Source organism: Embiotoca jacksoni, unplaced genomic scaffold (genome assembly GCF_022577435.1).
Source record: "Embiotoca jacksoni isolate LCO1_2020_lvr unplaced genomic scaffold, fEmbJac1.0.p SCAF_3, whole genome shotgun sequence".
Lineage (NCBI taxonomy): Eukaryota > Metazoa > Chordata > Actinopteri > Embiotocidae > Embiotoca > Embiotoca jacksoni.
The window spans coordinates 16,640,439-16,656,687 of record NW_027185381.1 but is presented as its reverse complement, the minus strand read 5'-3'; the positions used below and the strand labels follow the sequence as shown (position 1 = coordinate 16,656,687).

Below are 16,249 nucleotides of genomic sequence, written 5' to 3'. Positions count from 1 at the left end.
CCAGCAATTTGGGAATTCCTGGATTTTAAAATCACACCATATGTGCAAAACAAGACAGAGGAATACATGGATAAATATGTAAGAGGAGACAAATCTTTTCTCTGGATCAATGAATAATACTCCTGTGGCTTCATGAGAGAACTACACTCATTTGCAATAATAAACAATCAGCTATGAGTCAGATACTTTCACTGGAGCAAAGCGGAAGTCCCCTTTTTTTTAATTTTCTTTTTTTTTTTTCTCTTCCTCCACCTTTCCTCATATATATATACATATCTACACATGCAACAAAACCACATATACCGTCTCTTGCAGGCAAACACGCATCCAGACTCTTTTTATTCCTTTGTTTTCTACTTGAACACACAAACGCGCATGCTCACACTTAACGATCTGCAGATGACTGGATAACCTTCACCAGTTTGAGCTCGCAAACAAAAATCCCTCATCACCACAATTTCATTACTGACTCCCCTTCGCAAGAATCCAGTGGGTGTTTTCACTGCGTCTGAGAGCCACGGCTGCTGCTAGAGGATGGAAATTAGAGGGGACCCAGTAGCCCACTGCTCACTCGCATGAGCGCCGACACCATTCAGGACTCCTCACATCTGTGGCTGGTTAATACCAGAAACCTCATATCTTCATGCAGCTGCTAATGGAGGGAGGGAGTTCAGTGGGAGATGGAGATGATATGGAGAATGAAGAGGTTGATACACAGAGAGTGGAGAGGAAGAGCAGTGTGAGAAAATGAATTTACTATATGAGGGAGGTTCAATGTCGAGCAGTGTGCTGACAGCTGGTCTGTCTGTGCATATTTGTGGAGTGTTATTAGACCTGCAGATTTTTGGGGAAGTTTGTGTGTACATCGAGTTGTGTCCATATGTGAACATTTTCATCTGCAGCAAATTAGCAGGACCTCATTGTGACCGCTAATCCTTCCAGCCCACTCTTCCAAATTTCAGCCATATGACCTTACGTTCAAGAGGTGGATGGAGTGGGAAATTGAAAGAAGTGATGGGAGGAATATGGTACAGACAGTGTGATAGTCTGAGTGAGACGGAGAGAGATAAGTAAAGTGGAAAAGGAAGTCAGACTGAGGAAATGTGGGCGTACAGAGCAGAAGTGGCTCAGGTTTTTCACTCTAATTAGAAAAGAAAGACGTTTAGGGGTTGCTTTAGTGTATATGCGTGTGTGTTTGTGTGTGTTGGGGTTAGTGATGACAGTGGTGGGCCTAGACACTAAACACAGATACTGTGTCAAGAGATCCTCCTTTAAACAAACACACTCTTCCTGTTGTCAGTGCATGCGATTGTAGTCACTGCTGGTAATTGAGATCTGCTGACAGTTAAGGGCAACACAAATAAACTACGCAAACACACACACACACACACACACACACACACACGCACAATCTGTTTGTACAAACCTTTTAAAAACAAGGCTTCGCAGATGAAATGTGTGTAATACCGGACTTTTTTTTTGTTGTTGTTTTTTGCCACAGCCCCGTGGTCGGCCCTCAACTCACACTTCCATTTGATTTTCCTTCTGTCTGAGTTTGATTGCAAAAAAAACAAAAAAACATTGGTGTGTGGGCAGCAAAGAGAAATGCAGAAAGGGAGTGTTAACACATCTGTTGATGATGCACATTAGCAGACTGAGTCACCAACACAAACCCCAAAAATAGCTTAGAAGAGGATCCGATAACCATTACATATATAAATGGCTCAATATGCCATTGATTTCTCTATCGGTGAGAAAGTGCCTTCGTCATGGTCACTGACACACTGCAACTTTATCGATGACAGTGAGCACGGACCATGATGACTATTCTTTAAAGTGTCAAGTCATCAGTCAGGTTGTTTTTCATCTTTTGTTTCTTTTGTTTTTATTATGAAAGTGATTTTACAGTCAACAAAATATTTTTGGAGTAAATATTGAAACAAATATTTGTTAGTTATCAGTCAGTTTCTTATTATAAAGCAACTTTTCAAACTAACAAACTTCAACAAGATCATTTCTGCACTGAGAGACATGAAGTCTTAATGCATACTGAACATTTCAGTTCGACCGCACGTCCAGTTCACAGCGTGCAGTCCTTGTTCTGCCTTTGTCTGTCCGTCCTCCAGTGTTTATGGGTGTTGATGTGAACAGTCAGGACTGCATCTTGGAACAATTCATGAACAAAATGGCCTGGCGCGTTTGTATATCCACACAAACCATAACTGTTTAAATTACACATCCTTTAACATGGTACACATAAAGCGTGTCACACAAACCCATCAACATCCCACACCCTCTATTGTGACGGCCCTTTGGTGGTAGATGTCAGTCACTCAAGAGTGCACAACACTGAAACAAACTGGTTGATTCACACAAATAGGTCATGCTTACATACACAACATTTATTGTGGAGGGACTATTTTGTCCAACGGTCTTGCTTTCAGATGCAAATGTTTAATTTTGAAGCAAACATCCTGTACCTATATTTCCTATTGGGCCTTGTTAATTAGGAGCAGGGACATCAACTGTGTTACAAACCACACACAACAAATTGAAATCCAATGCAATCACCGAATCTAATACAGTTAAGTGTTTCAACATTCAGAGAGACTGTTCACAATCTGGAATTTTAGGCAAAACACACTCAGATTCGAAGCATTTATCACTACAAAAGAATAACCGCTGCATGGTCGCAATGTTCAGCCAAGATTGGAAACCAAACACTGCCTGAGGACGAGGGGAAATGGGAGAGCAGGTCCTTAAATAGTGCCTAAACCTGTGTTTCTTCATTTCTTACACATCTGCTAACAGTCAGCGTGTCTTGTCCGCTGCGCACTGATAATTTGCCCCCGCGTGATTCACGCTGAACTGGAGACACACAGGGGAGGAAAGGTGGTCGGTAAAATGAAAGAGGATAGGGGGGTGGGAGGGCTGCTCTGGGGCAGCAGGTACATTTCATCCCACATGTGTCTTTGTCAGACCTCATACATGTAATTAACGTGCTGATGGTGAGCATGGCATAGAGCAGGCGGCCTGGGTCTTCAGATTCCACCTGAGGGATTTACCACACACACACACACACACACACACACACACACACACACACACACACACACACACACACACACACACACACACACACACACACACAGGCACTGACATGCTCTCTAGATTTTTGCCACCAGCGACTACATTTGTATTGCTCCATTCCTCTTAGCGAGGGGCACTGCACCGAACAAGTGTCAGAACATACTGTAAGTGTTCAACCACAACCAGCTGACCTTTTACCCCCTCTGTCTCCGATGATTGATCTCATATCTCACTTATTTGGCCAGTTTCGTGACCAGAGAGTGATTGAGCTAACGAGGAAGCGTCACAAATCTCACAAGCTCAGAGCAAAGCAATATTAGTATTGAACGGCATTTTCAAGCACTGGAAGTTCAGAGAATGTATAAAAATGACTGGATTTTTGATGATCATAGGTTTCACTCTTCCTGCCACCTGTGTTCAAATAACAATAATGTTAGCTTGGAGCAATAGCTCACACAATCCCTGTTTTAGACTTAATTATTCATTTCAAACTCATCTCCAGCTAGCACTGCAAAATGTATAATCCATACTACTTCCTTCTTCTCAGCTATGAATTTATCTAGTTTTTTTTTCTTCTATTTAGTTTTTGGTGCAAAACATGGCACATCTGAGCACAACAGCTGATGATGACAGTCTGCCTCTTTGTTTTCCTCTAGTTACATTACATAACGCGAGTTTCTGTGAGATTTCAAGTCCCTGGAATCACTATTGAATCAACTAGTATGTCCGTCCTTATGATTTTAGACAAATCTGTTGTCCCTGGTCTCCCATGTTATAAAAGTAGTTAAGATTTGAAAAATTCTCTAGTGTGCACCAGGCATCAGTCCAAACAACTGTCGATCAGGGGAATAATGTGAAACCAGATGCAGGAATGTCCTCGTGAATGGTAAATAAAATACATTATTGTTGCATCATGCTACCAGTGGTCAGAAATTCCAAAGGTTGCCTTTTAAAAAAAAAAACTCCTTTTCAATGCCATTGACACAAAATATTGTCTATTACAGAAAGAGATTTAACAAAACACTTGATCCCATGCAAAGAATGTCATATACTTCCTGACCTTGGTGAATGCACATGCCCCCAACAAACCTCACACCTCATGTTACCAGTTAATATATGTCAGGCTCCACTCTAAACACAGAGAAAATCCACAAATCAAGCCCCAATCTGGGCTGGAACGGAATGTGTCACATTGAGGCTGTTCACCTGGACCGATTTTTCCATGGTTACGCCTGCCAATCACACTGAGGACACACACACACACACACACACACATGCATTGATAACACATAGATGCGAGAAAAGAAGCTAAGGTAGTGACAACAGACAAGTATGTGGTCATGTTTATGGGTTTGGAAAAGACTGTGGCATTTCCTGATAATCCTTGCCAAGAGTGTGTTTGGCGTTCTTTCCAAACCTCAGTTTGTTTAGCGCCGTCTTTCCCTCTCTCACAATTTTGCAAGTATATTTTAAGGTTCATTTTTGGCTTAGACTGTTCCCAGAGTGGGTGGTAAGAACAGGTGCCAAAAATTGTGGACAATAACAGGGAAGTATTTAAAGCCTATTTAAACCTCGTCAGTGATTAACAACTTAATTTGATACGATCTGTATTTTCCTTTTGCAGCAAACAAAACACATTTGGACATTTGATTTGAACCTGGCAAAAACGTGAAAATTTAGCGACAAGTACAGTTTGATTAAAGCATGAAGAAAAAGAGTGTCTCATCGCAGGAAAAAAAAAACACCGTTAAATTTTGCCAAACACTCATTCAGCCAGCAAACACTGAAGCCTTTTTTTGTGTGTTTTTTACAGAATGTCAGCACTCCTTAACAAAACCTTCATGACCTTAATGCCCCTGCACCGCAATGTTTTATGATGACGGAAAATCTGTGACATCTCCCACTGCTTACAGGAACTGTATTTTTTCACTGCACGAAAAAAAAACAACTGATGCCAATTAGAAATGTTGCATCTAATGTAAACCACATTATAGTTACTGGATTCAGGGAGGTTTTTATCAGACTTGGGTTGTTGGCCCCGGGGAGCGCCATGACCTTAAGAGCATCACTGAGTTGCAATACTGTTCTAAAAATAGTATTTGATTGTACAAGTCTACGCAAATGGATGAACTTTAGTGGGGTTCACTAATGACGTGCTGATCAGTGAAGTTCCACTCACGGGTCATGTTGTTGATGCAGCATCAATCTCATGTGTCACTTCCTGCAATTAGTGGAACAAACCCAAAAAGCCACTCTCAGACTTTAACCTATCCACCAATGAGTCATACAATTCCTGCTTTAAAGCTTTTAGATTTGAGATACGCTCTTCCAAGGGGAACATAACACTAATGGTGTTCTTCAGAAATACGTGAAGAAGAATTGCAGAGGAATAAAACAAAAGAACGACCCATCACAGTGGTGCAGTGGTTGGCATTGGCGCCTCACAGGGAAAAGGTTCCGTGTTCAAATCTGGGCCTGTAGGCCTTTCTGTGTGGAGTTTGCATGTTCTCCCTGTGCCTGCGTGGGTTCTCTCCGGGTACTCCGGCTTCCTCCCACCATCCAAAACACATGCTGGCTGGCGACCTGTCCAGGGTGTACCCTGCCTTCACCCAAAGTGAGCTGGGATAGGCTCCAGCCCCCTGTGACCATGCTCAGGATAAGGTTAGGTAGTTACTTAGGTTAGGTAGTTACTTTATTAATCCCCGAGGGGAAATTAAAGCGGGTATTAGATAATGGATGGATGGACCCATCACTCAAATTGAAATATTTCTATTGTATCAGTCATTGTTCTGTTTTACATCAATGTCTACAGAACAACTGAATCAAGATGTTGACTGACAAGTCAGAGTGGACTTTTCTGATCAGAGAAGTTTTCAACTCTCATTTTAGTCCAATAATCTAAACCATTCATTTGGATGCATAAAAAGGAGGAACATTCTCTACAGTATCAATTGTATTCAATTGTAAATCCTCACACTTTTGTTGTACTGGTCAGTTAGTTTGATAAACCAGAAAAAAAAAAAAAAAAATTAGGACTGTTTAGTAAATAGGATAAAAAAGGAACTTAAAGTTTGACTTTATCTTCTTTTCCAAACAAAAGTTTTAAATAAAATTGTGTCACACGCTGAAGAAAAACCCTCAATTGGGTTTAGTCAGTGTTTTTTGACATTGAAAAGAGATGTATAACCTGTTCCTGTTTTTTTTCCTGGGTCTGTAACTTCTTAAGCAAGGCATGTTAAAGGGTATGACCTTGTCCCTATTTACAGGAGTATCTCGTTACAACCTCCCTTGCTATAGAGCACACATACTAAGGCCTCCCAGCCTGACACATCTCCAAGAAAAACAAACATTTTTATACTCACCCCTCCAAACTGTGGCCATCCTGATCCTTAGATTACCATCAGATAAAAACAAATACCAGCTAGTAAAGCATAAATTATGTACAACTGCTCTCTATCTCTGGTGTTAGCATCTGACTTTCAACTGCTGCTCCGGGCAGGAGATAGCAAAGCTGTCTGTGTCAATAATGTTACAACAGGCATCACAAAAGTGGAAACACAGGGATCAGACCTTTGTCAGAACTCTAGAGGGGCACTCTCTGCCATGCTCTTGTCTTCTTACATACAGTTAAGCTTTTCATTTGTAGGAAGCTTCTGTTGTGCTTCCCACTCCGTGAGTCATATAAAAAAATGCATGCGTGTGTGTTTTGTAGCTGTTTTTACCTCAGGATGGAGGAGGAGGAACTCAGAAAACAGGAAATAACTAGTTCATGGATTTTCTTTAAATTAGCATGTGGGTATTTTCCTAGTTGGCCATTTCTACTGTACAATTACTGCGACTCATGTTTGGCCAAGTGTGTTTGCATGCTGAAACAAATTGCTTGAAATTACTTAATTAACTAAGATTAGATATTATTCGATCAAAATTTTACTTGATATAATGTAGCAAAATAAAATGGTAAAAATTAGCAATCATTTTGATGCTGTTGACGTTTACACTTTTACATTTCCATCCTGGGCAGCCAGCAAATTCAACATATCAGTAACCTCACACCTGGAAATCTTGGAAATCCGTCTGTCCACTAGAGGAGTCAAGTTTGGTCTCGCCAAGGTGTGAAAAGTGTGTTTGACCAGGGTCAAAGCAGGTGGTCGGTCATGTGACCGAGGTGACGAAGTACAAACAGTGTCAAAGTCCACATAGGATGAGGTGAGAGGGGTTGAATGGAACAATCACAGGGCTTTCACCTGGCAGACTACCGTTTGAGTCCATGACAAAGCAAAGGCCCACGTGGATATCTTTTCCATCACTGGATGGTGGTCAGATATACAACAGGCTTGAAACTCTCAACCAGAGAAGGTAATGGACAGTGTTCAGCCTGGTGTTAAGTTTCACTTTTTTCAGTGATTTATATAATAGGGCAGTGAAAAAAAAAAACTATTACAATGTGCAGGGCTAATTGAAAAAGTAGCAGTCACCCACACCTTCACTTCATGCACTAATACAGACCCAATGAAGCACAGATGCAGACGCTCGTTCCTTTTCCAGCAGCTGTCTCTTTCAGCAGGAAGGATGACATTTTTGGTTTGCTCCTAGTGGAGCCAAAGCAACTGGCCAGATGTGAGTAAAAAGGACAATCTCAGATCATAACAATACAACACTTTTATTGTGAATATATTGTATTTGCACAATAATCAACACCATAATATAAACATTTTTCTTCTCTTTGATTTTCGCTTTTATACAGTAAATAGTATTAGTGTACAAATGTATACAAAATTGATTCAGGCTAGTGAAGTTCCACAAAAGAGTATTTCATGTACGGTATTAAAGCACAATCAGATATCGGAGGGACACGCACATGCCTGCACATAGACACGGGACCCCCGGGGTAAAACACAAGTCAACACGGGACTTTGATACACAGCATAACCTGATCACTCAACACCAGCATGTCACCAAGAAGGTGAGGTGGAGAGAACTCAGCTTTTATTGTTAAAAGAGCTTTAGTTAAAAAAAAACCCTAAAAAAAACAGGAAAACTTAATGTGTGATCTTGATGAATCAAGATGAACTAAGGCAATGCAGAATTACCAACGATAGTAGTGTGTTGTCAAGAGTTCTCTCCAGCTGGCCCCGATGCTGATCTTAGGCATAGACAGTGTTCAAACACAGAACAAGCTCATCCCATGACATTGCAGCATTTCGACGCCGAGCCTTCAGCGTCTGCTTTACAGCATTTATAGAGCAACACAAAGAGGAAACAAGCATAAGGAGGAGAACAGCAAGGAGAACAAAACAAAGAAACAGTCATTTTGATATGCTGATCTCATTCACAAGTCATCTTGGCTCCTGAGTCTGGTGATCCAGAAAGGGAACAGAAACAGGATTAATAAAGCGAGGTGTTGGAACGCAAGCTCAAATCTGGTTTAGGTTTCTTTTGACTAGGGAGGAAAATAATGTCCCTCTCCCATAATCAGAGTCACGGGTTGGTTCTACTGTTGTCCGGGCCACATAGATTAGAACAACTGCAGCAGATTTGGCCCATTTCATAACATATTACTGCAAGGGCTACCCTCTCTGGTATGCTGCAGCAAGCATTCGCATAGAAGCGTACACGGTGAGAATGCAACTTGGATGCGTTGCTTCATTCAGATAACAGACTGTTTGAGCTACTTCGTAGGCACTGGGAATTTGATGCATCAAATTGAAGACAACCAAAGCTGTCAATCCAAGTACAAAATATTTTTGGAAATAGTAATATCCTAATAGATTTTCTCATTGGGTGCACCCTGACCTCAGTTATTTCTCTGTGAGCTCTCTAAGGTATCTACTGTATCTATCCATCGCCGTAACTTGAATACACACCTGTACACCCACGTCGGAGGAATCTCTTAAAATAAACTAGCCTGCAGATTCTCTGTCGTAGGTTTGTATCTGTGGTCCTCAGTGCTGTGTGGAGCTTTGGTGTCAAAGTGTCGGTGTTGTCTTTCGCTCTCTATTGAGCACATGCTGCTACAATACAACACCTAGCTAGTCACGAAATGCTTGATTTTGAGTACAAAAAATGAAATAGATAGATAGGTAAAGTACATTTAGAAACACTCAACTCAAAGGGATATTCTTAATAGTTGCACTGGTTGCCAAAAGAAACAATCATTACAGCATAATGATTCATACTCAATATATAATAAGCAACAAACAATATTGACAACGACACAAATCAATGCTGTCAGTGGACATACAGTCTTTGAATGATATTTAGTTGGCATAGTGGGATAACTCTTCAACCTCCATGAAATATAGTGAGAAACAAATGAGGCAGAATTAAAGGGTTTGGTTAGCTCTTACTCTTGCACCATAGGATAGTATAAGGAGTATATCATGGAAATGAGTGCAGCTGAGCACAATTAATGTGTCTCTATTTCTGAAAATGATGATGAGGAAATGAATGAGCACCCTTTGGCTTTGGAAAATGGAAATGCTGATACTTGTCATTGGAAAAAAACGTCTCGTTGCAAATATTCTGCAGACATCCTGCATGGCGTAACTGGAGTGTCTTCAGGCCTCCTGTGAAATGACATGATGGTCAGTGTGTGAGTGTGTGCGTAAGTGTGTGTAAGGGTCATGAGTGTTGTAAAGATGTGATGAGCCACAGCAGCAGCAGTTGGAGACCGAGCACTGGCCAAAGACTCGGGCTTAGATGGGTCCCTCCTCCACAATCAGAATCATCTTCCTGTGGGACAAATCAGTTATCAGAAAATTACATAAAGTCTTCTGTGACATTCAGTGGCTCTACTACTGCTAGCACTGTCATTGCTACCTCTGGAGATGGTCGTGTAGCACCAAGACTGCTCGTGTGGATCTGTCCAAAGGTGACAAGATCTGCCAACCAGCACAGCATAAGCTCACAAATTAGCTAATTAGATCTCATTGGTTCAATCTGTCCAAAAACTGAAATGTAGATATGAAAATGTATGGTTTTATTGAGAGTATGTGCTTTATTATGCGAGGAGCCGGGCTAGCTGTTTCTCTTTGTCTTGTCTCTGTGCTAAACTATTTGACAGCTGGCGCTAGCTTCATCTCTGTACTGAGCAGTGACAGCAGTATCAATCTTTTCATTTAACTCTCAGCAAGAAAGCAAACAAGCGTGTTTCCCAAAATGAATTATTCATCTGAAGGTAATGCTCGGTTGCTAATTTGAAAGTGTTGTAGGCCTCATTCTGCTTTATGTGCATGTGTGTGTATGCACATGCACCTGCCTGCTTCAGCGTGTGACTGTTTTTTTACTTGATGGGAGTATTCAGGATATCCCTGCATGCCAAGGGTATAGGAGAGAGAGGTGGGAGTCTTCTGTATTCAAAGGGCAGGAAAGCCATGTGAAGCTTCCTCTGTTTACTCCAGTGACAAAATGGACTGGCCTGGACACAAACTCTCTTCCTATGAGGAGCTGAGCCAAAAGTAATGGGACAGCTGGAGAGAGGAAAAGGCACACGGCCTACTTATACTCTGTTCATCTACTTCCTCAGCCATTCCTCCCCTCCCTTTTGCTTCCCAGCATGGCCTCTACATAATATAAACATGCAGCCGCATGAATTGGTGGCCTGTTATGCATATGATCTACGCCTTTACAACACAATGAAAGGCAGCGTTCACAAAGATATGGGAAATATTTTTTCCAAATATTTAGACGTCTTCTAAATTGTTCAAAGTTGGGTGGTGAAGCAGTGATCTCACATATGATTTATCCACTTTTCTCTTTTGTTTTACCTGTTTAGCTCAAAAGTCACAGTACATGAACTTCCTGAACTTTAGATTATTTCAAGGGAACCTCCATTATCTGCAGTTGCCTCTGAATTTTTCATTGAAATACCTGAAACCTTAAAGATTTCCAAATGTGGTTTTCATAGCATTCAGCAGTGCTAAAATCAGTAATGATAAATAAATTTGCACACGGTTTTCTTTTGCTATTATTGAATGGCGATGCAATTATATGAATTGATTTAGCACTTGTAACTGCTAAGTAAAATGATGCTCTGTCTGCTGGGGTAAAAAACAAACTCACTCAAAAACAATAAAAAGTAAACAAACAACAACATGATGCAAAAATGCCAAAGAAAGATGCCGCATTCTGTTGTTGAGAGAGGCATGCAAATAAGAAACAAATGCCAACTATTTACTAGTGTGTTATTTACTCATTCTGGGGAGCTATTTCCATCTCAAATTATTGTAATGTTGAAGAAAATAATCTAAAATTGTGAATCCAATTGAAAATATAGACATGCATTTATCGTAATGTTCATATTTAAATGTGTGTTTGTTAGAGTCATTAAGGTGAATCATGTTTAGTGTCTGTTACAGTCTAAACCGTGTTACTGGGATTGGTGGAGTTTATATGGTTGTAAAACAGGCTGAATAAATAATGACTAAGATATTACCCATGAAATATTACATATTGAAAAATATGTAACCGTAAGCATCGTCATGCCATTGTAGTTTCTGATTTCCATTGTCCTTGCCGAGAACATTGCAATAGCCTAGGGGTTGTAAAGATAAACATTTTTATATGAGAGTAAAGGAGCCTTTTGAAGCTGTTTAATGATACTGACCCTGAAGTCAGAAGCAGAAACAACAAGAAAGGTGCAGGGCTCAGTGCAGGACCTCTGCTGGTTGGGCACAGGGGCACATCCTGCCAGACAAGAGCAGCAGCCAATGGGATGCAAGAACCATGAAACAAGAATGAAAGATGATGAGTGTAAGATGACACAAAGCAAAGGGAAATAAAATGCAAATTGGTGAGCATTCAAAAGGCATGAAATTAAAAACAATTGTAAACTGATGAATGAAAAGAAACTGAATGAATAAGTCAAGTATAAAGCAGAGTGCGGGAGCAGGCAGCCAACAGACGCAGAAAGCAAAGTGCTGATAAAAACCAGGCAGAGATGGACAGAGGCAAACTGTGCAGTCTCACTAATAGAACCTGTTTCCAGCAATATTCTCTGCACAAAGCCACATGTGGGGTTAAGTCTTACGTTTTCATTGTTGTCAAAACACACATCCGGCCCTTTGCGATATCTGGGGCTCTGAGCCAGCTCACATGGATCTGGACCTTCAGCTGAATAGACACTCAGGAAAATAACTTTTACTGTCAGCAGTGCACATTTAATACTTTTTTCGCAATTAAAGCATGTGCTGACTTTTAATTTCTCTTTGCCAAAAACCTTTATGTAGGTTCACCTCGACGATTTATTTATTCCAGATCATTCATAATTTTCAACTAACATCTTCGGGAGATTAAAATAAAAATAATTAGTGTAAAAGTTAATGGAGCAGCAGTGTTATGGAGCCTGTGGTTGCAAGTCGTTTTGCCATTTTGTCCCTGATAACATAAATACCGTATTCTTATCAATTGGAAAATGTTGTGCGTCAGTGCTTGTGTGGCTTTAGTGTTAACATTATTAGCAAGTAGAGGCCCCTTTTGTGACCCCACCGTGACTTCTGATGATGACACCTTTACTGGTACATCAGCAGGAGGTGACATTCAAGACACATCTGTCAAACACATATCCTGAGCATATATACACATACATTGTACATGCGCACACATCCAGGCTCTTCACCTTAATTCAACCTGATAGTATCCTGTAGTCCAGATGAAGTTAAACAAAGAAATCTAATCTAGGAGTAACATGAGACCACCTTTCATATGCTGTGCATCTGGTTTACTGTTCACCCGTGAACATTCAGAGGGGACCTACTGCAAACTCCTTAGGTGTGCGTCCTTGTATTGACAGTTTAAAGCTCCAGAGTCATACAGGTGATGGATGGAGGATTGGAGAGCAAAGAGGAAGCGAAGCTCTGCATTTGATTTTTTTTTTTTTTACGAGTTGAGTGAAAGGATACAGGGTTGTTCGGCCTGTCGTAGCGGTCTGGGGTCACATGACAAACAGGTTGCCTTAGCATCAGTGATCAGAAACACTAAGTTGGTGTTCGGCAGCTTCTCGGCACGGTACATCCTAGAGAACACACAGGACAACCAATAAACATAAATACAGTCTGTTTCAAATGTACCTGTGGTGTGAGGAAATCAGGCAGCTCCAATTTACATGCAGTTATAAATCCCCCACGATAAACATTTTAATTTACATATAGAGTATATACTGCATACACAGGTAGGTATGTGGACAGTCGTGCACCTACAGCATATATACATTCAAACCACTTCCCTCCTCCTGGGATTGGCTTTTTATGGTAGTCATTAAAGTTTCTGTGTCTACAGTTGTTAACTTTGGGGAGCGAAGCATCAGACACGTGGGACTCATAACACCCGGTAATTACAGCCATATTTAACCCCGTCAGACAGCCCGAATTGACTCAAAAGGAGGTTAGAGCAAAGTAAATGTGCAGTGGTCTGTGAATGTATCTATTAGTGAGTTTGAATTATAGCCAGAGAGTGGAGGACGAGAAACAGATAAAAGAGTTTTTGTGTTTCCCTTCGCAATTCCGGTCACTGACAGATCAAGGTTATCTGCGTTGGATCAGAGCTCATCACAAAACAGCTGCCTGAAATCTGGCCGCAAAAACAGAAAGCGGCCGGGAAACTAGCGCTTTTCTGGACCAATCCCCACAGACCGCTAAACACACGGAAGTCCAGAGAGAAGTAAAAGGTGGAAGACTTTAGCAACATAACATGTACAGTATGAGTGGAAATGGCCACTGAAGCGAGGGCATATACAGATTTGTACGCATTCAATTCATTCATATAAACAACAATACCTGGAACAGTTTCCACAGTCCAGGACACCTGAGTAGGATCTTTCATCGTTGTCAAAGAAGTACTGAGTCTGCTCTGTGATACAGCTTTCCTTAAACATGGCATCTGGTATGTCTTCATCTGCAGAGTCCGCTGGAAATAAGAAACAGGTTTACAGAAAAGGATTAGTGAGTAAGCGGAGGGATTAAAACTGAGGAGATGGATAGCCAAATACAATTTTCCCTGAGGCTGATGGTTATACCCAGCAGTCACAGCTCACTGTATATTGCTCACCTGCCTCTAGAAGGTTGGGAAACATGAGACTGAAGAAGAGCTGCTGGAGAATCGACCTAGACACAAAAACACAAAATGAGTCACGCGTGAGTCAACAAACCTTTAGGACATCTTTAATTTATTTACAATGAGCAACCAGGGGCTGTTTAGTAAAAGCAACACATCTGTCTGAGGTTAGAGTCACTGGTGATGTAAATGTCATGGGAAGAATCAACCATTCGATTTTCAAATACTGGCTATATTGCAGTTGGACAGCCATGCAGAAAAGTGTTGCAGGATAATGTTGTGTAACTGCCTTTGTCCCACACCGACCCAACCGGCTTCATCCTGCAACAACATGCAAGTCCACTCCCGTACAAACTCCTACCCTAAAGTACCACTGTACTCCCACTCTAAAATGCACACACAAATAAATAAATAAAAAAAACATTGAAACACAAGCACGCAACCTGACAACACTCACCAGGCAGCAGTGGAGGCCCACCAGCCGATACTGAGCAAGTCTGCAATGGTAGGCTGGAGATGGACAGGAAAAGAAATTCAAGTCATGAATTGTGCTATATTTTTTACTATTTGGCCATTTTATGTTGTTAGGAATCTACAAATAGAAAAAGAAATACAACACACATTCAGAATACCGCAAATGCACGATAATCTTTGAGTGATGCTGCGTTCAAATAGAACTCGTGAGCTCGTGGTTACAACATGGGAAGTCGAGGGCAACGGCAATGTGGACGACTTCTAGAAGCCACACAGGCTAACATATTAGTACGGTAACAGGCGGGTTACACTATGCAGGAAATGCAAAGGCACGGAGGGACAAGACGAGGCCGTTGGGAAGATCAACATTTTCCTCAGACGTAGGCTATTATCTAAGTTATGAAGACAAACTCTACAGGACTAAACTTACAACATATTAGTTTAACATCCAATGAAAAATGAACTTCCATGGCCTCTGCCATTTCTGTTAACATTAACAAACATGTCACTACTCGTGAACTTGAGGCTTTTAGAAAATTTGGAGTACCGACGCCGTGAGTACTATATAAGGTGGCTGTTCATATGGACTCTCCGAGTTTATGCGGTAAATACAACTCCATTTAAACGCAGTCACTGTGACTGCTTTCTGACAGCTTATGTGAGTGAGTTCTCTAACCACGTAGACAGAACGCGGTCCTGCTGCTGCCTTGCTGTCTTTCTCTGGGTCGCAGACTGACTGGTAGTCATAGGTCTTGTTGAAGGAGTACAGGGACGTGTTGACCAGGTTGATCATCAGCACTGGATCCACCTCACCAAAGAACTGACCTATCTAGATGAGTTGACACACACACACACACACACACACACACACACACACACACACACACACACACACACACACACACACACACACACACACACACAAGTAGAGTCAGTAAAACCGGTGTAAAACTCTGCTTGTAAAAAAACAAAGCCTGCAGCTGTGTCCCATTTTCTCTGAAAGGGCTTTATAGTTTTTAACAATTCAAATTTGCATCATTTCAATACAGTTAGCGCTGGATTACTTCTTTTAAAATATAAATGCATTGTACTGTGCAAACGTTTTTGGCCAATCACAATGAGCACAAACCATTTTGTTAATTTTCTTTTTTATCAACTCAAGGATTAAACTCAAGGCTTTTCGTAAAATCCTTGAGGTTAATCATTTTCTTTGCTTCATAATTTCAGTCACTATAATGATTTCAACACAGGCGACATAGGATTACTTCTTTGAAAGAATAGATAGGTTCAACTAAGCAAAGGTTTGATGCACTAAAAGTAAAGAGAGGTTGTTTCCATCATATTCTCCGAGGTAAACCTTGCATGTAGTCTTTCAAGGTACTCGGCAGGCAAGTTGTTCCCAGAATTTTAAGAACTTGCCAAAGTTCTGCTGCAGATTTAAATGGCCTCAGTGTCTTCTCTCTCTTCATGTTATCCCATAGTGAGTCCATGATATTTAGTTCTGTGGGGGGCATACCATCTGTTGGAGGACTTCTTGTTTTTTCTTGTGGCTGAGGATAGTTCTTTATGACTCTAGCTGATGTTTGGGTCTGTTCTGCTGCAGAATGAATTTTGGAACCAATCCGATGCCTCTCTG

The 16,249-nt window shown here is 41.0% G+C and overlaps 1 protein-coding gene across 1 annotated transcript in view; it reads right to left on the bottom strand.

Moving 5' to 3' along the window:
- Positions 1-7,741: 7,741 nt before the first annotated feature.
- The window catches only part of LOC138206344 (voltage-dependent calcium channel subunit alpha-2/delta-1), a 64,099-nt gene continuing 55,591 nt past the window's right edge, over positions 7,742-16,249 (bottom strand). The window contains exons 32-38 of the mRNA XM_069162977.1: positions 15,290-15,442; positions 14,597-14,649; positions 14,134-14,189; positions 13,863-13,992; positions 12,990-13,102; positions 12,119-12,201; positions 7,742-9,822 (exon numbers count right to left, since the gene is read on the bottom strand). Coding sequence (XP_069019078.1) covers positions 9,712-9,822; positions 12,119-12,201; positions 12,990-13,102; positions 13,863-13,992; positions 14,134-14,189; positions 14,597-14,649; positions 15,290-15,442 — 699 coding nt within the window. The 3' untranslated portion in view covers positions 7,742-9,711. The remainder of the gene's footprint in view (positions 9,823-12,118; positions 12,202-12,989; positions 13,103-13,862; positions 13,993-14,133; positions 14,190-14,596; positions 14,650-15,289; positions 15,443-16,249) is intronic.